The sequence below is a fragment of the Poromitra crassiceps genome (assembly GCF_964638095.1).
Source record: "Poromitra crassiceps genome assembly, chromosome: 18".
NCBI lineage: Eukaryota > Metazoa > Chordata > Actinopteri > Beryciformes > Melamphaidae > Poromitra > Poromitra crassiceps.
Window position 1 is genome coordinate 1,478,820 of NC_139636.1, and position 24,892 is coordinate 1,503,711.

The 24,892-nt window shown below is 44.2% G+C and overlaps 1 protein-coding gene across 1 annotated transcript in view; it reads right to left on the minus strand.

Moving 5' to 3' along the window:
* Window positions 1–537: 537 nt before the first annotated feature.
* LOC310792697 (secretory carrier-associated membrane protein 2-like) overlaps window positions 538–24,892 on the minus strand; it is a 33,087-nt gene continuing 8,732 nt past the window's right edge. Inside the window, exons 2-9 of the mRNA XM_083654423.1 lie at window positions 24,723–24,800; window positions 15,575–15,670; window positions 12,995–13,106; window positions 11,322–11,450; window positions 9,858–10,017; window positions 8,951–9,052; window positions 5,789–5,906; window positions 538–3,193 (exon numbers count right to left, since the gene is read on the minus strand). Of these exons, the coding sequence (XP_083510549.1) occupies window positions 3,044–3,193; window positions 5,789–5,906; window positions 8,951–9,052; window positions 9,858–10,017; window positions 11,322–11,450; window positions 12,995–13,106; window positions 15,575–15,670; window positions 24,723–24,800 (945 nt within the window). The 3' untranslated portion in view covers window positions 538–3,043. The remainder of the gene's footprint in view (window positions 3,194–5,788; window positions 5,907–8,950; window positions 9,053–9,857; window positions 10,018–11,321; window positions 11,451–12,994; window positions 13,107–15,574; window positions 15,671–24,722; window positions 24,801–24,892) is intronic.

Genomic DNA, 24,892 nt, shown 5'->3' on the forward strand with positions numbered 1-24,892 from the left:
GTCAGCACTTCACTCCACAGTGCATTTACACTACAGCCATGCTGCCCTCTAGTGGCACTACTGGTGACTTCCAGCTCACACTGCCTTAGTATGTTTGCCAGTGACTCAACCTTTTTCATATCAAGGATCCCTAACTTGGTACACATTTGGGCCACAGACCCCATTTGATAAGATTTTAAGAACAAATGTGAGAATATTTTTTGTTAGATAATGGGTTTTTTCTATAGTAAAATTATCATATGATCAAAGTAGTCATTCTTCTCATTCTTGAGTTAACTTGTAAACGAAATAAATGCTTAGCAAGGCAAATTTGGGTGACTCCTGCAAGTTTTTAACAGGTTGATATTTTTAGATTTACTAGACACAAAGATTTCCCAATTATGCAGAGAATTTAGCCAGTAGAATTTTAAAATAACAGAACTTATGTAAAGCGTTATATCAAACCATTTATTATGATTATGATAATGCAGCCGATATGGCACCTTTTCTTCGACCCATTATGGCATCTAAAATCTTCTGATGATCTTTAAAGCAAAAAGTAATGTGAGAATTTCGGTTTTCAATGAAAGCAAAGCATTTTTATTAGATGCTATATTCAATATTGAAATACAAAAGGCACTGAATTGTTATCCCAAAACGTTGCGTACAAAGATGTGTGAATAAACACAAATCCTGTAAAAAAAATTGTAAAGCAAATTTGATTGAACATTACATTAAACCGTTATCTGCTGCTAAAACATAATTATTTATCTCCGAATTTGCACTTACTTTACTCTTTAGGACTACTATCCGTTACATCCAAACCAATGTTTTAAAACAATACATCACATAAACATCTGTATGTCTTCCAATATAAGAAATCACATAGAAAATATACATCAATCCACAAATAATTTAGAGCTTGATGGTAATCTTTAAGGAAGAAGAAAGACTGTCCAGAATTGAAATGATTACAAACTAAAACAATCCATGATGAAAAATGACCCTGCAGTCCAGTTCAATACTTTAGCTGCATACTGCTGATGCTGCCATTTCTAGTTTTTTCCCTCTCCAATTGTCTGACACTGTCTGAATGCCCTGCAGCACTGAAAAAAAAAATAGATATATGTGGAAAAATAACACTCCTAACAAACCTATTGATAGTGGTAAATCGACAGAAGAGGCTTTGGATTGTATGATCTCAGCCCATCAAAGCAAACTGTGCAGTTTCTCTATATAATTCCCAGTCAACATTGCACTGGTTACCTTAGGAACCAGTGACAATCCTACTATAAAATTAGGAAAACTCTCTCTGTCTGTCCGCATCCATTTTTCTCCCCAACGCATTGGCCAATCAATCTGAAAGTGCACAGGGCATTGAGCATTGGCATAGCCAGGGACTGACGAAGCTGATTTTTCAATTTTCCATTTTAAGCTGTTTATGGGCATTTTTTGGCAAGTCTGCGCAGAGCTGATGCAGGCAGATCTCCAGGTATGGACTAGTGGGAGTGAAAAGGAGAAACGACTCCTTGGCAAGGCACAGTTCACAGATTTGGTCAGCCATACTTCATTGACCACGGATTTAAAAACCCATCGGTTTTGATAGTTTAGCATTAAAAATTACTCTTATGTAAAGCCAAATCCAAATCCATATCCATATATATGTATTTCTATGTAGTTGTGACAGAACCATTTACAAGCATCAAACTGAATGAAGCATAACGCAAACGTCTTTAGATAGAAAAAGCATAAATTAAATACCAACTCATATTTGATCACTTTATTTTAAAGGCCGCTGTTCGTGTTGGTTGAGTAGATGAAACTGTGGCAGGAGTAGATTGGCTCTAAAATGGCACATCACTTTTCTCTCAAAACCTTGGCTCCGGACAGGAGTTAAAGGCACACTTTGTTTAAAACATGAAAACGCAGTAGCTCAGTCTGAAAGCGATGGCAACTGTCTGTCAATTTGAGCACTTTGATGGAATTGTTTTCCTTTGTGAATAAGCTGACCCATTAAATGGATAATTACAGTAAAAAATAATAACCAAACCTGTCGGGACTATGGTTAACTTCATACAGGACACCCTCCATTCAGCTACTATACATCATGTACATTGAAATGAAAAGGAAGACAAAATAAAAGGGTTCAATGACAAAGACAGAAGCTAGAAAACAGGGCTGAAGGCGATCATTGGCGAACACACATACTTCATTTTGTTTATATATTACAGAATCATGATCCACCATTGGTAAGGAAAACACGCATACTATACACACGCACACACGCACACACACCTTGGAGAAAGTGCACAGATGCACATTATACTGAAGAGCATTGCCAAAAAGTGCAAATGAAATACACAAAGCCAGGAGGAGACACTGAAATAGCAATCAGTCAACTTCATTAACGCATTAATGCATAATGCACCTGGATGGGGGACTTTGTCTTCCACTGCCCTTTTGAACTGGGTCACCTTTGCTCTGTGGAAGAGATTCTGAATGTGAAAAGCACAGTGAACACGGGAGAATTACATCAGCATTGATGGCGGGAGTGGAAGTGGGGAGGGGTCTAGCTCAAGGTTCCACGCATTAAAGCCCAGTTTACACCAATGATGACACGCAACGAGACAAAACCCCTTTCAGAAGATTGCAGGGAAAAGTTGTAGCCGGGCTGGTGGCATTGCCAGAAATTCAGCTTGTCAAGTTGCAGGGACTGGTTGAAGTTGGGACTGGTTCAAGTTGCAGGGACTGGTTCAAGTTGCAGGGACTGGTTCAAGTTGCAGGGACTGGTTGCGAGTAGTTGCAAGTTTCGTCTCGTCTCGTGGTGAATCTTTGGTGTAAACTGGGCTTTGCAAGGTCAGGTCACGATTTACACAAGTACAGTTAGGTCCCAATAAAATCCTGGAAGACCAGCCGACGGAGATCTCACTAAACTGAAACTTGCTCATTGATTCAGCGAGGAAACTTTAGTTTAGTTTGGGATCTAGACCTGGTAATCTATAGACCTTGATCTAGCCTAGCCTAGCCCAGCTAACCCGAGTTGAGCTCAGCCCAGTCTTCAGCTTCAGCGGTTCCCCTGGAAGGCTCCCTGGGCGGCGGAGGAGGCTGCGGAGCTGGCGGCCGTCTGGAAGGTTTTGTTGGTTATGACGCCCTGAGAGAACTCCTGCTGGGCCTTCTGGAAGCTGGCCCCGGTCCGCCGGTACTGACTGTGGACCTGAGGAGGGAGACATGTCAGCAAATGGCTGCAAAGTCACATTCATTCATATAGCCTACTGTAGGCATTCATATAGTATACTGTGAGCTGTGTGTCAGAGAACTGGTAGGCCTAATGTTTGTGCTATTCCCCCCCTTTTTTGATTATTTTGGGGGTATTTGCCTTTATTAGACAGGACAGTAGGCAGGCAGAAAAGGCGGGGGGAGAGAGAGAGGGGACGACATGCAGCAGAGGACCTCGGGTCGGATTCGAATCCACGTCGGCCGCGTGAAGGACCCAGCCTCTGTGGTATGCGTGCTACCAGGTGAGCCACCAGGACGCACAATATTTCTACTATAGACCAATTATACGCCTACGTCACAATGACAACAAAGCGAGCTGCGCGCGCAACGTGTAGGCAGAAAACCCTCAGCCCAGCATTCACAGACAGTGAAAAAGCCCCGCTGTCAGGACTGCTCTATGCCCATCTGCAACACACAGTTATATTTTAGTTTTAAAATGCAGTTCTCGGCTTACTACCACAGCTTATCGCCTAGTGATAAGCAATGTTATGCATCGAAATTAACGTTGTTTAATGGGATATGTCTTACAGACCCATACGCACTGGCGCTGTCAATTGGCCAAGCCTAGTCATACATATCGTGCATTCCTTTATAACTGGGGATAGCGTAGATAATTATTCTGTAACTTGCAAAGATATATTATGTTGATAATGCACACAACTCAATAATGACATTATGTAACGTTACTTGGTCGTTAACTAACCGAGCGATGTGGCTGAGCAGCCTACAGTTTCAGGCAGCTTACCTGATTATGAAGAGCACTGCAAAGTCGGGCATTTTTAACGATTTCCTCTTTCGGCTTGCAACCAAAGACACCTACGGTTAGCATTAAAAGCAAGGACTAAAGTTTTACCGAATCCCGTCAACTCATACTGCTTTTATGCTAACCGTAGGTGTCTTTGGTTGCAAGCCGAAAGAGGAAATCGTTAAAAATGCCCGACTTTGCAGTGCTCGCTCATTTCATATCAGGTAAACTGTAGTAGGCTGCTAGTAACAGCCACATCGCTCTACAAAGTTGGGCATTTTTAATGATGTCCTCGTTCCAATCAGTTCAACTCAATAATGACATTATTTAACGTTACTTGGTTGTTAACTAACCGAGCGATGTGGCTGTTACTAGCAGCCTACTACAGTTTACCTGATATGAAATGAGCGAGCACTGCAAAGTCGGGCATTTTTAACGATTTCCTCTTTCGGCTTGCAACCAAAGACACCTACGGTTAGCATAAAAGCAGTATGAGTTGACGGGATTCGGTAAAAATTTAGTCCTTGCTTTTAATGCTAACCGTAGGTGTCTTTGGTTGCAAGCCGAAAGAGGAAATCGTTAAAAATGCCCGACTTTGCAGTTCTCTTCATAATCAGGTAAGCTGCCTGAAACTGTAGGCTGCTCAGCCACATCGCTCGGTTAGTTAACGACCAAGTAACGTTACATAATGTCATTATTGAGTTGTGTGCATTATCAACATAATATATCTTTGCAAGTTACAGAATAATTATCTACGCTATCCCCAGTTATAAAGGAATGCACGATATGTATGACTAGGCTTGGCCAATTGACAGCGCCAGTGCGTATGGGTCTGTAAGACATATCCCATTAAACAACGTTAATTTCGATGCATAACATTGCTTATCACTAGGCGATAAGCTGTGGTAGTAAGCCGAGAACTGCATTTTAAAACTAAAATATAACTGTGTGTTGCAGATGGGCATAGAGCAGTCCTGACAGCGGGGCTTTTTCACTGTCTGTGAATGCTGGGCTGAGGGTTTTCTGCCTACACGTTGCGCGCGCAGCTCAATGTTGACAAGCTGTATAAGGGGTCTATTCCTTGATCGCCGATAGAGGCTGATAAAAGTAATCGATTACAATGCACATCTAACTACATGGACAGTTGAAGAGATACGGTTCTACACCGAGACACCAAAATAACAACAGCAGTACAATCTAAACTCAATTGTGTCTTAAGCCAGCGGTTCTAAAAAAAAATCCACGTCAAGGACCCCTAAACAGACACAAATGAGATCTTATAAGAGTTTTGCTTCTAGCGGTTTCATTACAGAAATTGTATAAAACCCATGACCAAAATAGTCATACATTCTGTCATTGTCATTTATGGATGGAATTATAGTGAAAATAAATTATCTCCTTTTTTTGTTGGGGCCCCCCTGGAACCTCTGCAAGGACCCCTGGGGGATCCCGGACCCCCCTTTGAGAACCACTGTCTTAAGCAACCAACAGGTAATTACAATGAATAAACGGAGATCAACATAGGAATACAACATTCAATTCAATGTACTCTAATGTCAATTTATGTCAAAATTCCTATGGAGAAATCAAGCCTTTCTCAGAGCTTTCAATGCAAAATCCCGCTGACAAAATGATGACTTTTCCCTGCTTGGATTTTAAAACATAGGAAGTATTTTAATTTTAAGGCCAGTAAGGCCACAGTTCCTACATGTTAATGCCAACAACAAAAATGCACAAAGTAAGATTGACCACATTAAAAACGTAATTAAATTTGAAAAAGCCCCTCACCATCTTGAGGAGGATGACGGACAGCACAGCACAGATGGTGAAGAAGCAGGCCACCACCATCATGATGGCTCCCACTGCCGTGTAGTCTTTGATGACGGTGAACGAGGCGATCCAGCCACTGGGGCCAAGCAAAGAGTTAAAGGTGATCAGAGAGCAACTCGAGTGAAGCTGAAGGTCATTTTCCATCATGGCACAATGTGGTCCAGTCAGGGGACAGTTTAGATCGAGCTCCAGAGAAGAAGACTGTGTTTAACAAGCAGCAAGAAAAGCTGATGAGCTCCATGCAAAAGCAGGAAGGAAGTGGCAGAATGAGGACTGCCTGCCGTCAAATTGTGATTTGTTCAGTTTAATTATTTTGCGTCCTTTCACTGCCTTGTAAAGCACTTTGTGGCAGACTTCATTAGTAATTTGTGCTTAACGAGCAAGAAACACTCAAGCAAAACATTAAAAAAGGAGGATTAATACAAGATCATTCCGTAAAATCAAGCCTATACAAGTGAGTTTGAATGAGTGAATGAAAAGACGATAGTGTTTTAGCCACCTGAACTCCTCCAGCAGGTCAGTCCACACAGTCTGGCAGCCAGAGGCAAAGGGTTGTTTTAAATCCAACTTCTGGTCTGACAGAAGTCTAGATTTGGCTTCTATTTATTTCTGTTATTGTCTGTAAGGCACGTCTGTTTTGGAACATATTTTACTATTATTTATATATTAAAAAAACACACAAGTTTCAGAGAAGGCAGAGTTAGCGCCTGCAGGCAGAAGAGAGCACAGAGTCAGCAGCAGTGTTGGGGGTAACTCGTTACAAAAGTAACATATTACTTACATGTAATACATTACTTTTAGCAGTAACTCAGTAATATAACTTATTACTAATATTATTTCAGTAATATTATACCAGTTACTTTGTCACACACATATTTAAATAAGGATTAGAATCATTTCCTAATCAAATTGTGTGTTTTTATGCAAATAACCACTATAGATGACAATAATAAAGGAAAAGGATAACATTTAGAATTTTGGACGGTTTACACTGACATCAAGACTGTGGGGGGGGACGGGGGGGGGGGGGATTGGGATGGTTCCGGGGCGGCGATGTCATTCTGCTACTGCTGTTATTTTGGTGAAAGTAATGCAAACGTAGTGTAGTAACGAGATACTCTACACAGACAGTAATATTGTAAAGTAACGTATTACGTTCAAATGAAAGTAACTAGTAATATGTAGTATATTACATTTTGAAAGTAACTTGTCCAACACTGGTCAGCAGCAGAAACTTACATTGGGCAGCAGTCAGACAGAGAGGCAGCAGGCTAGAGACATGGAGTAAAGTCTCTGCAGAAGAGATGCAGGAGGCAGAAAATGAAGAGGACACAAGACAGCAGCTAATAGACTGCAGATACTGAAGATCCTATCAGGAAGACATTTAGTATGTTCAACACAGACACAAATACTAATACATCACCTATTTGTATTGTATATAGTATTGTATTTGTATTTAATAGAAAATGCACAATTACAACTTGTTGTTGTAAACAATTAAGTAAATAGCTGATTAGAGTGATTTGTAAAGACATGTTTTTAGGAATTATTTGCAAATACTATGTAGGGTGATACCGTGATAGTAAATTATATGGTGAAATTTTCACATTTTGTTTTTCCATGCAACATACCCTGGAAAATAGAAATGACAAAAGAACAACAAAAAGCTGATGTAAAAATACAAAATACAAAAAATGATCCAGCTATTTTTGTTAAGCAGCATGCAGGGATGCAAATTCACGAGAGTGAAAAAGGTGAAAGATACCAGGGCAGACACAAAACCACAAAAAATCATTCACTGAAGTGCCCTATTTTGGGATCAAAAAGGTGGCTGTAACCTAAAGGTGACTACTTTGCATCCCCGAGCATGTTTCATTTGGTGGCCAAATCAACCAAGTTAAGTGTTTTGCATGTGATTTTGAGAAAATTGTCATATTGCCCCCCCCCCCCTTAATAATTGTGTAGTTGGTGCACTTGACACAGCAGGTATAAAAACATATTATAGGCCTAGTTGGCAACTTGGCATCTGTTTTGTATATACTTTATGAAACCAAAAGTTATAGCGGTGGAATCCAGCCCAAATCTCAATTTTCACCGGTGCCACCTCAGTTAAAGGATTATACCATGCTTGTGTGTATAATGATGTGATGAAGAGGTGAGACTGAACACATGTTGGAGACGTCCCTCATCGCTGCAGAACGTTAAAAATCCTGCAACCCACATTTTCACAAAGTGATACTGTACCAATACTGGGAGGTCAGAGGTCAGGGTCAGCTACACAACAGTGGCCCTGGAGCAGGTGGGGATTCAGTGTCCTGCTCAAGGACACTTCAGCAGCAGGTTTTAAACCCAGGTCCAACTGCTGAAGCAGACTCCCTATTTTTACTCGCTTTCTTAGCGAAAGGGATGTGTGATAATTTATGCATTTAACACAAAGCACTCTGAGTAGCTATGGGGCGGGGCGGGACGGGTATATATGTATGGTTGTATGTTTTGTTTTTCCCCATACTATGTGATGTATTTATCTATCATCTTTAACCACATATTTTCTTCCCCTTGTTTGTTTGTAATTGTTATCAATATTTGTAAAACCTGAGCCTCCATACTACAATTGTAAATTGCCAATGAAAATAATCTTGAATAAAGAAATATTTGACACAGACTCCCTATTGACCATGCCACCCTGTTGCCACCAGAAATGCAGAGATAACTGCATAAACGATGTAAACTAAATGCGAATAACAACACTGATTTTCTAATCTCCTGCCATTTAACAGTTAATGAAACTCATCTCCAACTGTTCATGAAATGACACTTCTGTTTTCATTATGCAAATGCTTTTACATTACATTACACAAATGCTTTGAACACACACACACACACACACACACACACACACACACACACACACACAGAAAAACAGTGTGCCTCTTTGGCGGTATAATGAGCACATTGGAATGATGATGCTGAGAGAACTGCATTGATTCATTTAGAGTAATTTATCTCCCTTTCTCAGCAGCCACTGTGAATAAACAGTTTGGTCTCACCACGCTTTTCTCTCTTTTCTTCTAAAACACATTTCAGATGATCACAGGTTCTATAGACAAGAGTGTGACCCACCTGTTCCCCCACTTGGGGATGCCGACAGCCTGGATGATGAAGAAGACCACTTGGCAGAAAAACACAAAGAAGAAGAAGAAGAAACTGAAGGAGCTGTCGGTCCTGAAAGGGGGAAAAAAGGGGGATGACTGAGGGGTTTCACTCAAAAATGCTACAAATGTTTTGGATGAGTTTGTCCGTGTATTAAAAACAAAACAGATGATATCAAACAAAAGGTCTTAAGTTAGCTTCAACAATAATAACCTAAAGTGAGTTTTTATTTCGTGGCAGCAATCATTTCAAAAGAATGTGCTGCATTTTTTTAAATGGTGGGCATCTTGAATCATCTTATTTTCAAATCAAACTCTTCAAAAATAAAAGTCAGTCTAGCCAAAAGTGTCCATTCATCAATAGCTTTGTCTATCTCAACAAAAATGAATAGCACTGCTTACAGTACTATGAAGGAAAATGAACATGATACATCTACAGGAGGATATAAACTCTAGTAGCAGAATGCATAGCAGCAACACTTGAATAATAATAAAAGAAAATGTAATGTATAGTTTCTTCGGGTTACTATAGTATTTTAAGAAGTAGGCATAAGCTAAGGAACACAACAAAGATCGTGAAATAACATCTAAAGTGTTGTCAATGAGATATGGAAGGGGGAAAAAACAAACAAACAAACAAACAAACAAAAAGGCAAACAAACAAAAAAAATAAAAAAAAATAAACAGGCATCCAAATTTATTCAAAGATCATCCGGGTATCTGTTTCAATGGAGCAGCTTTGGCTTCCTCTCAGAGAATCAGGCAAGGCCATTTCTTAGTTTTGATGTAACAGTGAGACAGTGGATGTATGTAGTTTGTATAGGTAACAGTGGATGTTACAGATGTAGAGCAAAACACAATGACAAGGGGAGACTGACTTGAAGGCCTTGTAGACGGGCCGGTACCAGCAGAGGAAGGAGCAGGGAGCGAACAGGATGAGCCAGAGGATGGACAGGCCGAAGTCGACGCCGTACGCAGAGTTAGTGGTGAAGTACGCCAGGCAGGCCAGCATGTTCAGGAACAGCGTCACACAGTGGACTGGAGAGGCACAGCAACACACAGGAGTCACTCATACCGATAATCAGCAGCTTCATTTATATAGGACACATAGTTATATAAGTGCCACATAGTTGCCTGGAGGGACTACTACCATCACTAATACTACTGCTACTACTAAAAAATACTTGACTAGCACTTTTCTAATTGTTGTTTCCAGGAGCTTAAGACAAGGAATTAGAAGTTAAATAATATGAATAGCAGATTGGCTAAAGAAAAAGAAAACAAGGTAACATTGAATAAAAGTGTGATTATTGATTAGAATGTGTATTACAGGGAGCTATACAAAAATAAATCTCAGTAAAGGGGACAAGACTGTTAAAGGTTACATCCCACTCAACATAATACAATACACTGCCAGTCAAACACTGCACCTAACATCAGACACTAAAGAAACCAGCATTAGCCGGCCAACAATAAGCTATGTTCTGCCTGCAGTGTCTGTAGGCCGCCACAAGGTGGCAATATCCCCTTTAGCATCAGTATGCACACCCCCATGACACCAGTATAGAGGGAACGCCACTTTCTGCTTTGTCCCTGTACCAGCACTGAAAAAAATATGAAAGGGCAGTGAACTCATGGCATGTCGCCGGTCTTCGTCTTTGCCGGTAGAGAAAGTGATGTCACTTAGGCGACAGTGTATGTAGTCTTTCTGATTTATAACTTATAGTGCAACAGTTTGGCGACAAACTGCGACTTTCTTGACATACAAAGTTATGTTTTAAATTGACAAAATTAACGTTGGCACCCCGTGGCACAAGTCAAACGGGATCAAAAAAGTAACGCCATTCTCCGTTCACCGCCATTCATATTTTTTCAGCGCTGGTACAGGGAGAAAAGCAGGAAGTGATGTTCACTTTGGCTCTCTATTATCAGTAATCAATCACAAATGGAAAGCATCAAAATCCATCAAAAGGGTTGTAAATGTTGTATTCTGATAATGAGATGTCAGACTTTCTACATCAAGGCTATTTTTATTCAGGAATACAAATGAGCATGTTCTGATTGTAGAAAAGTGAAAACAGTATGTACTGTACATACTGTTATACAGTACATACATACAGTATGTACTGTATAACAGTATGTACAGTACATACATACAGTAAAGCATCTACTGCTCAAAGAAAAGTGTCATCTGACTGACAACATCTGACTATAAACATCCATGGGCGTAACACCATCTAAGCGTACTTAGTTACACCTCCAGTAACACAGCCAAAGTTAGTGTTTATTCACCCACAGGCAGTGGTTTCTTTGCAGCTAGTACATGATCTTAGTGCACTTACACATCCAGAGATAGTACATCATCTTGCACACCCTCTGGTACTCCAGGGGGATTTCCTCGGAGAAGTCCTGGTAGAAACATGGCTTGATGGGGAAGCTCTTGGGAAGTGGAGGCCAGTTGTTCGCTTTGCCTGTCGAAACAGAGACGGCAGCAACGCTGTTAGGGATCAAGGAGCTCATTTACAAAACCAGATATCTCCACCACTTGAGAAAAGTGACAACAATTATGGCAAAATTATGGTGGATATACAAGAAAAAATGATGAGGGAATGTTACTGAAGTTATCAGCTAGTTTAACTTTATCTCGTCTTTGAGCAATTTCTCAGGGGGGAGAGAAGACTGCATTCATCAAGAGCCTGACACAGCACTCCTACTGGCAGGCTTAATAATAGCTGATCTGATTTTTCACACATTACCCTTCAGAGATATTACATTGAGGGGAACAGAGAAATATGTGTTTTTTCCTCAGCTTCGCCTTATAATAAGATATGTTAGAAACAATTTAGTCTACAGACTGTAACATACATTTTTTTGAAGTAGGCTTTCAGCCAGTATGGTCCATGCTGTAGGTTAAATATTGTTTGCCTCAAAATAGTACAGACTCAACTGTACCCACTTTTAGATAAGCTTGTGTAAGAGATACATTTAAGGAGGTCAAGTACTGTATATATACAGACTATAATGTACTACAACTACAGCACTGCTTGCACAGTTCATGCATCTTCCATATATATTCCACATGGGCCTAGCATATTGTCAGGTTTTCTGTACATAACGGTTCCTCCATCCCCCAAAAGTTACTGTTTGTTTAACCTTTATTTATCCAGGTTAGCCTAATTGAGATTAAGAACTTCTTTTTCAAGAGGGCCAAGAGAGAAGTATGCATCGTTGTCTACAAACGTGATTGTAATCACATGTTAATTGATTACAATCACCTGTTATTTTCCTACCTAGATGGATGTGTGGTGATGTAACAGAATACCATCAATACAGTATATGGCCCGCTGTAGACCGGTTAACATGAACACAAGCACTTTTTTTGGCACGTCTGTATGTATGCACGCTGCAATACTTCCACACAGTGACTCTCTCATCCTCTGTCTGTTAGACAAATGTGAGCCATCAGCAGAGTGCAGATCAGTGAGTGTAAAGAGGGGAGTGTTTCTCAGACAGACCTCTGCCTCTGATCAGTCAGTGTAAAGTGGGGAGTGTTTCTCAGACAGACCTCTGCCTCTGATCAGTCAGTGTAAAGTGGGGAGTGTTTCTCAGACAGACCTCTGCCTCTGATCAGTCAGTGTAAAGTGGGGAGTGTTTCTCAGACAGACCTCTGCCTCTGATCAGTCAGTGTAAAGTGGGGAGTGTTTCTCAGACAGACCTCTGCCTCTGATCAGTCAGTGTAAAGAGGAGAGTGTTTCTCAGACAGACCTCTGCCTCTGATCAGTCAGTGTAAAGAGGGGAGTGTTTCTCAGACAGACCTCTGCCTCTGATCAGTCAGTGTAAAGGGGGGAGTGTTTCTCAGACAGACCTCTGCCTCTGATCAGTCAGTGTAAAGTGGGGAGTGTTTCTCAGACAGACCTCTGCCTCTGATCAGTCAGTGTAAAGTGGGGAGTGTTTCTCAGACAGACCTCTGCCTCTGATCAGTCAGTGTAAAGTGGGGAGTGTTTCTCAGACAGACCTCCGGGCCCTCGGCTCTGCAGCTCCTGCTCTCTGCGGTCCAGCTCAGCAGCTTTCCTCTCCAGCTCCTCCTGCTGCCTCAGCAGGTTGGCCTGGGCTGCAACTGCTGTGGCCTGAACAGGGACAGAAAACATTCACAAATGTATCTTGGTGAAACTGGTGCAGAGAGATAAGACAACTGTCAAGACTTTCACAGCACTGACCCATGGTACAGAGATAACAGGACCTAACATATAAACATTAGAGCTGCAACTAACGCTTATTTATTTTCATTAACGATTAATCTGTAGATTATTTTCTCGGCAAATCGATTAGTCATTTGGTCTATAAAATGTCACAAAATGGTGAAAAATGTCGGTGACTCTTCCCCCAAAGCCCAGGATGACATCCAACCCAAAGAGAATCTGTTTACTCTCATAGAAGACTAAATAAACCATATTCACATTTAATAAGCTGGAACGAGATCATTTTTGTGTTGTTGTTTTTTCTTAAAAATTGGTCTAAATCATTAATCAATTATCCAAAATAGCTGTCAATTAATTATCTGTCGATCAAATAATCGATTAATCAACTAATCAACTGGAAGTGAGGCGCGGCACGGCTGCGACTCGGGCACAAGAGAACGGCGTCTGTTTGTTAATCGTATGTTGGTTTTAAGATTGTCAAGTCTCGTCAAAGTTTTGTCAAGTGTACTGGAGTTTGTTTGGGTGCTGGCGAACTAGCTGGCCCGAAGTAAGTGAGTGATTCAGAGACAATAATACGATGGGGAAGAAGACTGCTGGAGTGCTGCTGCTGCTGCTAATGCTAATCACAGCTAGCATCTGCACCGGCACGCAATACAACGTAAACACTGTGCTTCCTGGGGGAAGCGAGCAAGCGACGCGGGTCTACGGCAGGGAATGGCTGCTGTCCCTTCGGGAAAAAGCCACACCAGAACCGGGCCTGCTGGACCACGTTCCGGAGGAGCTGCTGCAACAGCGAGGAGATAGGCGGCCACGCAAACGAGGAAAGAGAGGCGGCATTCAACATCGTCTCCGCCGGAGGTGTAACAAGCCACCGCTACCATCAATACTATTCAGCAACGCTCGCTCCCTAAGGAACAAGATGGAAGAACTTCGCCTGAATACAAGGGTCTGCCACGAATATCGTGAGTCATGTCTCATGATTTACACAGAGTCCTGGCTTCAGGACGACTACCCAGACTCGTTGGTACAGGTACCAGGTTTCACAAGTGTCCGCATGGACAGGAACACTGCAGTCAAGCCAGCCCACACCTCGGAAAGCTCAGTCATTCTAGCCCACACTCTAGCCCACACTTGTTTTGTGGTGCGTGTATATACTAGGCATTACGGTAAAAGCATGCGCGAACTGATTTCAAAATAAAAGAGCACTCCCAGAACAAATCTATACTAATTAAATGTTCTAATTTTTACATATTATAATTACAATTGCACGCTATGAGAGTTGATGTACAATTTCAAAGTAAAAGCCTACTTTTTTTTTCTTTTCACTGTTTTCTGAACATTCAAATGGATAGTTCAAGGAAACTGCCTGTTATTAAAAAATAATTATACTTCAGACTGATAGTACTCAACCCCAGGGTGTCATCCAGACAATTTCATAACAATCTGATGTAGCATTTCACAATAAAAGACTCATAGTACCTCACCCCGGGGGTTCACCCAGAAACTTTCAGAGCAAACTGATGTAGCATTTCAGAATAAAAGCCTTCTAAATATTGATTTTTCACTGCATTACATGTACATTTGGAGGAATATTGATAGAAAACTACCTGTTATTATTGAACAATTCCACTTCAGACTCATAGTACCTCACCCCGGGGGTTCACCCAGAAACTTTCAGAGCAAACTGATGTAGCATTTCAGAATAAAAGCCTTCTAACTATTCATATTTCACTGCATCACATGTACATTTGGAGGAATATTGATAGAAAACTACCTGTTATTATTGAACCATTCCACTTCACACTCGTAGTACTCCACCCCGGGGCGTCACCCAGAAAATTTCATAACAATCTGATGTAGCATTTCAGAATAAAAGCCTTCTAACTATTCATATTTCACTGCATCACATGTACATTTGGAGGAATATTGATAGAAAACTACCTGTTATTATTGAACCATTCCACTTCAGACTCATAGTACTCCACCCCGGGGGGTCACCCAGAAAATTTCATAACAATCTGATGTAGCATTTCAGAATAAAAGCCTATTGATTTTTCACTGCAGGAATATTGATAGAAAACTACCTGTTATTATTGAACCATGCTATTTATGAGATCACCAATGGACCGCGGAGACTCATTATAATATTGTGTCAACTAAGAAGACAGTGCTTGCCTTGCGTAGCCAGCCACACTGACTTAGCATTGACTTAACCCTTCGCTATCTGAGAAGAGACGACAGCGAGGCAGAGCGGATACCAGTCACATCCTGTTTATATAGTACTGCTGATCATTATCAACATCACATCCAGGGCTTTGAAAGAAGTAAGAACTTGTCTTCTTGAAGTAAGAACGGGCTCGCACAGCGAGAAGGTCCAGCAGGCTGGACTTACTCACCTGGGGAGTAGGCTCTGAAGATGGCTGTAACACCGCAGGCTGGTAGGGAGTGGTGGAGCCTGGGGTCAGGGAGTAGGGTGGAGCAGCTAGGTTGTCCTGAAAAATAATATCCATATATTGCACCAAATGTTTGTTACAAATTGATTCTTACAAGTTGTTCTGATCATGCTCCATGCACTGACCTGCTTGACAAGTGTGTGTGTGTGTGTGTGTGTGTGTGTGTGTGTGTGTGTGTGTGTGTGTGTGTGTGTATGATGTATTTTTTTATTCAAGTACTTTATCGTGCAATTTTCGACTGTCACACTGACAAGGGTATTTGTATGTGTCTCTGTCTTGTTTCCACATCTAAGAGCTGGTTAAAGATGGTGCAAATGGAGGTGTAATCCTCATTTGATTTATCACAGATATTTCTCACAAATAGAGTACAGTTGGTTAAAGTCAACCAGACTTTTTCCACTCCTATTTTCACTAACATAGGAGCACCACAGGGGAGCGTAAGTTCACCATTTCTCTTCACAATCTACACAGATGATTGTAGAATTGAGGGTCCAAACACATTTATACTCAAGTTGTTCAGATGACACCACACTGTTGTCTTTGCTGGGTACCAAAGAATGATGACCTTAGTATCTATCAGGATTGTACAGATAGATTAGTACAGTGGTGCGAGGACAATTCACTTATCATTAATGCAAAATAAATACTTTTTTGTCTTTCAGAGAGTGAGTATCCTCCTCCAGTTACTGTCCAAGACACACAAATTGAGCAAGACTGTGCTAATAAATATTGAGGGATATGTGGATGCTGCTCTATCTTGGAGTGCATACATATTGTAGATTATATTTGTAATAAAGTTCAACATTTATTTTCTAAGGAGACTAAGGTCTTTTGGAGCCAAACAAACAGATTTTGCTGCTGTTTTTCCAGTCGACTGTGCAGAGTGTTATCACAGTATGGAAGTAGTGCATGGTATAGTTGTCTCTCTGTTCGGCTTAAAACGAAAGTTACGTATGTAACTACGGTTCTATGAATCCCGAATGACCGCCAGAGGCGGTGCTTAAGCACTGAATATTCCCCTTCGCGCATGCGCAGTTCGAGTATTGTATACCAACAATGTCACCTGTGACCCCCTGGATGACCGGACCGAGGTTATATCTTCCGGTGTCATCAGGGATCATTTCCTACAGAAACTTCTCGCGAGCACACGAGGATTCTGAGTGACAGAGCGCTCTGGCGGTCATTCGGGATTCATAGAACCGTAGTTACATACGTAACTTTCGTTCTATTTCATCCCTGCTGACCGCCAGAGGCGGTGCTTAAGCACTGAATGACTTATACCAGCAAAGTCACGAGGAATCCTGAGTACCCACCTCAATGAGTAGAATCAGAGGATTCTGGCACCAGGACCACGCCCAGTGGATGGGGAGTGGCAACATTCACCCGGTAGAACCTGGAGAAAGTGTCTGGTGACGCCCATGAGGCAGCAGCACATATGTCCCCCAGGGATACCCCTCTCAGGGCAGCCCATGATGTGGAGACACTCCTGGTAGAATGGCCCCTCACGCCGGCTGGCAGGAGGCGGTTACTCGCCCCATAGGCATAGCTGATAGCGTCCACAATCCAGTGGGACAGACGCTGTTTGGAGAGAGCGCAACCTTTGTTAGGGCCACCATAACAGAGGAAGAGCTGTTCTGACTGTCGAATGCACATGGTAGCTGTAATATAGGCTCTTAGGGCCCGCACTGGGCACAGCAGTTCCCGCTTGTCCCCCCTTTCTCCTGGTGGGGGGTCAAATCGTGCAAGCCGTATTGGCTGGTTGAGGTGTGAGTGCGACAGCACCTTAGGGAGGAATGCTGTGTTTGGCCACAGCGTGACCCCCGAGCCATCTGAGTTCCACCTCAGACATGAGACACTGACAGACAGGGCGTGCAGCTCACTGACCCGCTTTGCTGAGGTAATGGCCAGGAGGAATGCAGTCTTGCATGACACCCACTTTAGCTCCGCCTGTGCCAAGGGCTCAAAGGGAGGCCTGCATAGAGCATCCAGCACCAGGGGAAGATCCCATGCTGGGATTCTCGGGGCTCTTGGAGGATGCAACCTCTGAGCCCCCTTCAGGAAGAGGGACACCAGACTGTGGCTCCCCACTGTGCCATTGTCGACTCTGGCATGTCGACACGATATTGCCGCTACGTACACCTTCAGAGTAGCAGGAGCCCGGCCTTTGTCCAGGAGGGACTGCAGGAACTCAAGGATAGTAGGCACAGAACAATGTACTGGGTCCTCGCTCCGACCCATACACCAGTTGTAAAACAGCTTCCATCTGTTGTCGTACTGCAGACGAGTGGATGGCGCCCTTGCATTCATTATAGTATGCCTGACAGGGTCTACACAGCTGCTGAGTAGTGGTTCGGGCCCTCCAGCAGCCAAACGCACAGCTGGAGGCGTTGGGGATTGGGATGCCAGATCTGACCTTCCAGTTGGGACAGGAGATCTCTCCTGTCGGGGAGGCGCCATGGAGCGCTGCGACAGAGTCTGTGCAGCAAAGGGAACCATGTCCTCCCTGGCCAGAAGGGGGCCACCAACAGAATCCTGTGCCCCTCCTGAAGAACTCTCTGAAGTACTAGCCGAATCAGAGGAAGCGGTGGGAAGGCATATAGAAGACCCTCTGGCCAAGGATGAGCCAGTGCATCCTGGCCCAGAGGGCTGGTTGTCTCCGCTAAGGAGAACCATAGAGGGCAGTGAGTCGACACCTCTGAGGCGAAGAGGTCCACCTCTGCTCTGCCGAAGCGGCTCCAGACTGTGTGCACCACCTCTGGGTTGAGGCACCACTCCCCTGATGGAGGCTTTTGACGGGAGAGGAAGTCTGCCAAGTGGTTCTGCTCTCCCGGTAGATATATTGCCCGTAGGCTGATCAGGCGGGGGGCCGCCCATGTCAGGAGGTCCCTTGACACTTGCAGCAGCCGTGCAGACTTGGTTGCCCCCTGATGGTTTATATGATAGACTGTCGAGGTGTTGTCTGACCGAATGAGGACGTGCCTGCCTCTCAGGTATGGCAGGAATTTCTTGAGAGCTAGGTGCACTGCTCGCAGCTCCAGCACATTGATGTGTCCGGCGCGGTCTTCCCCAGACCACTGCCCGCGAGCCGTCCTGCTCTGCCACACTGCACCCCATCCTGCGGGGCAGGCATCTGTGGTGACAGTCTCCCTGCGGGACGGGATGGAGCCCATAGGGACCCCTCTTGCCATATAGGCCCCGTCCCTCCACGGGGCTAGGGCGAGGAGACACTGCTGTGCCACTCTGACCTTTCTGTGTCTGTGCCGCTTGGCGTCCAAGCGGAAGCCGTTCAGCCACCTCTGCAGGGGGCGCAGCGACAGCAAGCCCAGCGGAACAACAGCTGCGATGGATGTCAGTTTGCCCAAGAGCCGAAGAAACGTGACGTAGGGCAACAGTCTTCCCCTTTGGAACCAGGGAAGAAGGCGTAGGATGACGTCCACACGGTGTGGGGACGGACAGGCTGTCATAGTAACAGTGTTTAATGCTAACCCAATGAAGGTTGTGGTCTGAGATGGTTCTAGACAACTCTTTTCCATATTTACCTTGAGTCCTAGGTGGGACACGTGGGACAGGAGGCACCCTGTATCTTGGGCCACTTGAGCTCGGGATGGTGCGCAGACCAGCCAGTCGTCTAGGTACGGAAGGACCTTCATGCCCTGAGACTGCAGAGGTGCAAGCGCCGCTGCCACACATCTCGTGAACACCCGTGGGGAGAGAGAGAGCCCGAACGGCAGCACCCTGAACTGCCAGTGGTGGCCTCGATAGGCAAAACGCAGAAACTGCCGGTGTTGATGGGCAATGGGGACATGAAAATAAGCGTCTTTCAGGTCTATGGATGTGAACCACTCTCCACGGGCTACAGTTCGCAGAACGTCTGCCGTGGTCAACATATGGAAGGGCATGACCTTCATGAACTTGTTGAGTTCCCTCAGGTCCAAGACTGGACGAAACCCGCCAGTCTTTTTCGGCACGAGGAAGTATGTCGAGTAGAACCCCCTGGGGTGCGACAGAGGGTCTACAGCCTCGATGGCGCCCTTGGCCAGGAGGGCAGCCAACTCCTGGTCTAAGGCTATGGCTTTCACCGGGTCGTTTATGATGGTAATTTTGACCCGGCTGGATGTTGGGGGCCGGCGTCGGAATTGAAGCTTGTACCCGTGGGTTAAGGTGGCAACCACCCACGGGTCTGAAGCATGAGCAGCCCAGTACCTGAGCTGCTGATGGAAAAAATATCCGACAGCCGGCCCCGCGGCTTCAATGTCCGCCCCGCCGGCCCCTAGGGGCCCTGAAGGGGGGACGGACAGGATCCGGGGCCCGAGGCCGATTGGAGGGCCGAAAGTCACGGCCCCGCCTCTGCGTGTACTGCTGAGGTTCACGACGGCTACTGATGTGCTCTGGTGGTGGAAAGCGGGCTCGGGGAGCAGCCGAGGGGCCCCTGGGCCTGGTGGGCGGAGGCATACGGCGAAGACCTGCCAGCTGCTGCCTGGTCTGCCCAGCCTGGATGGTTCGTTCCAGCGCTTCCTGTGCCGCTGACCCGAACTTCTCTCCTGGCTCCACTGGGAGGCTACGGAGAGTCCTCCTCGACGCCTCAGTCAAATTAGACTGTGAGAGCCAGACTTGGCGACGAGTTTGGACCAGGATGGACATCATCCGTCCCATTTCCCTGGACATAAGGCCGAACGCCTCCAGTGACGCATCACAGAAGGCCACGGAGTCAGCATTCACATTGCCCTCCTGTAGTGAAGCAGAGAGGGCGAGCATGAGGTGTGACAGGGAGTTGCCTATACGACCGGCCCGAGCTCCCGCCCCATAAGCCCTTGTGAGAAGGTCGTCAGTCATCCGACACTGGGGTCGGGGGCACCTAGCATCCCTTCGCAGAGCCTCATCGGGGGAAACAATGAGGGATGCGATGGCAGGCTCCATAGCTGGCATGTGATCCAGGCCAACTCTTGCCGTGTCGTGCATGGCTGCCAGGGTTCGACCATCAGCAGAGAGACGGGAGCAAGCTCCAGTGTCCCTCCAACAGGCCTGCAACTCCCTTATGTAGTCCACTGAGTGAGGGACCTCAAAGGCAGTAGAGGCTGGCCTGCGCCTGAAGAAGGCGCTTGCGGGAGCCGATTCCGCCTGCTGCGGTATCTCCATGTAGATGCTGTATGCTGGGGGGAGGGAGCGCGTACGCTGCCTATACCAGCAGGCAGCAGAGGCTTACTTCTACACAGTATATATATATACCCACAATGTAATTAATTAATATATATTAATTAATATTACTGTAACTAGCAGTGGTTAGTCACCAAACAAAACAACATCTAAACTCATTCAAAATGACAACACTACTCACAGCGCTGACGCTATAACGTTAGTGAACAGAATGAGACCATATACTGGGGGGAGGGAGCGCGTACGCTGCCTATACCAGCAGAGGCTATTTCTTTTTTTCTTTTTTTTTCTTTTTTTTTTTTTTTCTTTTAACCACTCTTACAACGAAAAAACTCTAATCATAGAGCTGAAGCTATAACGTTAATGAACAAAATGAGGCCATATGCTGGGAAGAGGGAGCGCGCACGCAGCCTTCCCCAACAGAGGTTTATTCAAGTTACATAACAATAACGATAACTAATAACAACCGGGAAGCGCTAACGCAACCCCCACACTTGTAATGCCGGGAGGAGGCTGCGCAACGCGACACTCACCGGCAAGTCTGCAGCAGTAGGTATCGTTGAAGATACAGCTTTGCAAACAATTATGAAGTCACCTCACCTTGTCCGGAGAGGGAAGTGGAAAACACTGCCTTACCGGCGAAAGAACGCCGCAGCGTCCACCTGAACAAAAAATAACTCCTCTCATACGAGGAAGATATTTCCGTCGCAGCTCCTGGAGGGCGAACGTTCGCTGCTCCGACCAACAACGGCCGCGGAACTACTAGCAACGGAATGTACGTTTTAATATGAAGTATCTCGTAATGCTTTCAAAAGCACTCTGCGCGCGAGAAGTTGAAAAGGAAATGATCCCTGATGACACCGGAAGATATAACCTCGGTCCGGTCATCCAGGGGGTCACAGGTGACATTGTTGGTATACAATACTCGAACTGCGCATGCGCGAAGGGGAATATTCAGTGCTTAAGCACCGCCTCTGGCGGTCAGCAGGGATGAAATAGAACTCGACTAGGTAGGCTGATACGCATTTGCTCAGAAATCATGGGTCAAACGCTTGAGTCAAATTTTCAAGCAGCGTACCCTCTGAGGGAGGGCCACCGCTCAACCCAGCCAAGTCTCGGCCAAGGTGCTGGAAAAATAACTAGAGTTACAAATATAAAAGGAATTTCCGCACACTTGAATCTGTACAGATTTCACATTTATAAAAAATATAAATATAAAGAATGTTGTCTGTGGCCGGCAATATTACGTCCGACCAGGCCCATATTTTATTTGAAGAACATCAGCTTCTGCCATCAAACAGAAGATTTACAGTCGCACAGGCTCGGCTGAACAGACTGAGGAACTCTTTTGTTCCCCAGTCAAACTGTTCAAATCAGTCAGGGTTCTTCTAGGTAGGGATTATATTTTGAGTCAGTCAGGGTTCTTCTAGGTAGGGATTATATTTTGAGTCAGTTACGACGGTGTTGTTTGTTTTTCTTCTTTTCTTTGTGAATTATATAGTTTATGTGTAGACTCGTCAATAGACCCTTCTCACGGGGGCCATTTTGTGTCGAGAAGCCAGGGTAAACACAGGTGCAAGCAAAACACTAATGAGGGTTTCCAAATTCCAATCATGGAAGTTGGAAACCCTCATTAGTGTTTTGCTTGCACCTGTGTTTACCCTGGCTTCTCGACACAAAATGGCCCCCGTGAGAAGGGTCTATGGACTGAGAGTCCGGTCCATTTTCCTCGTCGTTAGCTATTTCCATGACATACTTCCTGGTTGCGGGTGTTTATCTTGTGGCCGACAGTGTCTTTGGCCCAGTCTTTCCCAGGTGCAGCTGGTTGGAGATTTGGTTGCTGATTGGATAGCAGCCCTGTCTGTCTGCCTATATAGACCAAATCAGCGGGGATGTTTACATTTACTTCCGGTTACCCCTGGGTCCACACATTATAATGGCGGTGGACGGCACAAACTGACGTGTTGAAGACAAAAACAGACAAAGAAGACAAAAATGGTTCGTCCGTGTTGTGTTGTTGTTTAATATCATTCATAACAACACTTTCACTAACGTTAGTGGAGACCAGACTAGCTAATTTACCTGTTGGACCAGACCAGAGTAGACTTGAAGCTAAATTAAATTAACATGGCGTCAGTAGCTCTGTCTGTAACGTTAACGAGTCTGCAAAAAAACAGCGAGTTTGACAGACAAACAAACGTTATTAGCTAGCTAACACTACATAAAACAAACACAGAAGAAAGGCTAGATACGTCGGACAAGCATGTTTACCAACCGTTTAACCATTTAAATTGAAAGTAGTCGGCCGAAAACAACGAGAGGGTTTGACAGCATTTATTTGACAACACGCACATTTAAACCTGCCGCCTTCCCCAAGTGGTACCCGGAAGTAAATTTGTTTACATGGTGACGTCACGGTGATTTGGTCTATAGAGGACTCACTTTCAACATGACAACAGAGTGGTACTGGAGTGTGAGACCTGTACCCTCTCATCCGCGCATTTACACACCATTTTATTCAATTGTTTTCCTTTGTGCATTTTGGTATTTTGTTTCTCAATCATGTTTGTTTCTGTGTGTGTTGCAGGAGCGAGGCGCCACCTATTGTGGTAGGGAAGAGCAGTGCCGGCCGGGGGTTAACATCAGGTATCAGTGAAGGCGGCGGCCTGCTGGACCAGATTCCTTTGTCAGTAGAGCGTCCTCGTTCCTTTTTTCTTTATAGTTTGAGTAATAAACATTTTTTGTTGCAAATTTGATCATGTTTCTGTGCATTTCATGTTACTGTCCTAACCCTAGACTTGGGGCGTAACAGAGTCCGTCAAGGTTCTTCTAGGTAGGGATTATATGTTGAGGCACTGCAGCCACTTGTTTGTTTTCCTATTCCTGTAATGTCATGTATTCTTATCATGTCTGTCTGATGTCATATTACATGTTGTAGCACTTTGCTGCACTGTTGTTTAAATGTTTTTTGTAGTTTTTTTTTACTCATGAGAAACAGTGTCTTGGGACGCAAGACAAATTTCGGACTTATCGGACAATAAAGTTAATCTAATCTAAGAGGGCGGGTGCCCAAAACATTACACATGGTGCTATATATAGTAGGGGTGGGAGAAAAAATCGATTCACCTAAGTATCGCGATTTTTAATGTCACGATTTTTTGGATCGATATTTTATTCAAGAATCGATAATCGCAAAAGCAAAAAAAAAAAAAAAAAAAAAAATTTTTTTTTTTTTTTTTTTTTTTTTTGGTGCCGCAGTCAGGCCACTCACTGAACAGCAGGCCAGGTGCCGCCTACTGGTTTACTAGTGGTTGTATTACTTTATTAGTTAGTCTGAAGTAATAATTACACTTCAGGGTTAAAGTAGGTGCATCTCATTGTAAAATTGGACTTGGCCCAAATTAGGCTTCAAACGGCCCAAATTGGGCTTCAAACGACCGACATTGAGCTTCAAACGGCCCAAATTTCACGCGCGTCGGCCCATATCGGCCTGGCCTGCTTGGTATCTAATGCCCAGCCTGAATTATGATCCCAGTCCGCCCCTGTTTTTAACTATATCGCCCAGCCCTACTCATGATATACAGTCTCTAGTGTATGATTCAACTTTTCCCATGTTCTAATCTAGTGTAAAAAAGCAAACAAACTGAAAAAAGAAAAGAAAAAAAGAAACAAAAATCGCAATAAATCGTAATATCGAATCGCAATAATCGTAGAATCGCAATACTTAAGAATCGCAATATAAATCGAATCGGCACCCAAGTATCGTGATAGTATCGAATCGGGAGATAAGTGAATCGGCACAGCCCTAATATATAGGCTACGATCAATGGTTCATAGGAGCTATCTCTAATGTGATGTGCGTGCCTCTGGGAACTTTGTTACAAATTGTAAATAAAACAACAAAATGGTGACGCAGATCAGATTGCAGCTGTCTCACCGTGGGATGGGCAGGGAAGGGGTTGAACTGGTCGACCGGCTCTATGTTAGAGTTGGTCACCTGTATGACAGAAGAGTCCTGCAACACAAAGCAAACACATCACTCAGTAAATCATCATATAGCATTAGCCAGCAAGCTCATCTCTCTATACATGTAAGCCCCCTGCAGAT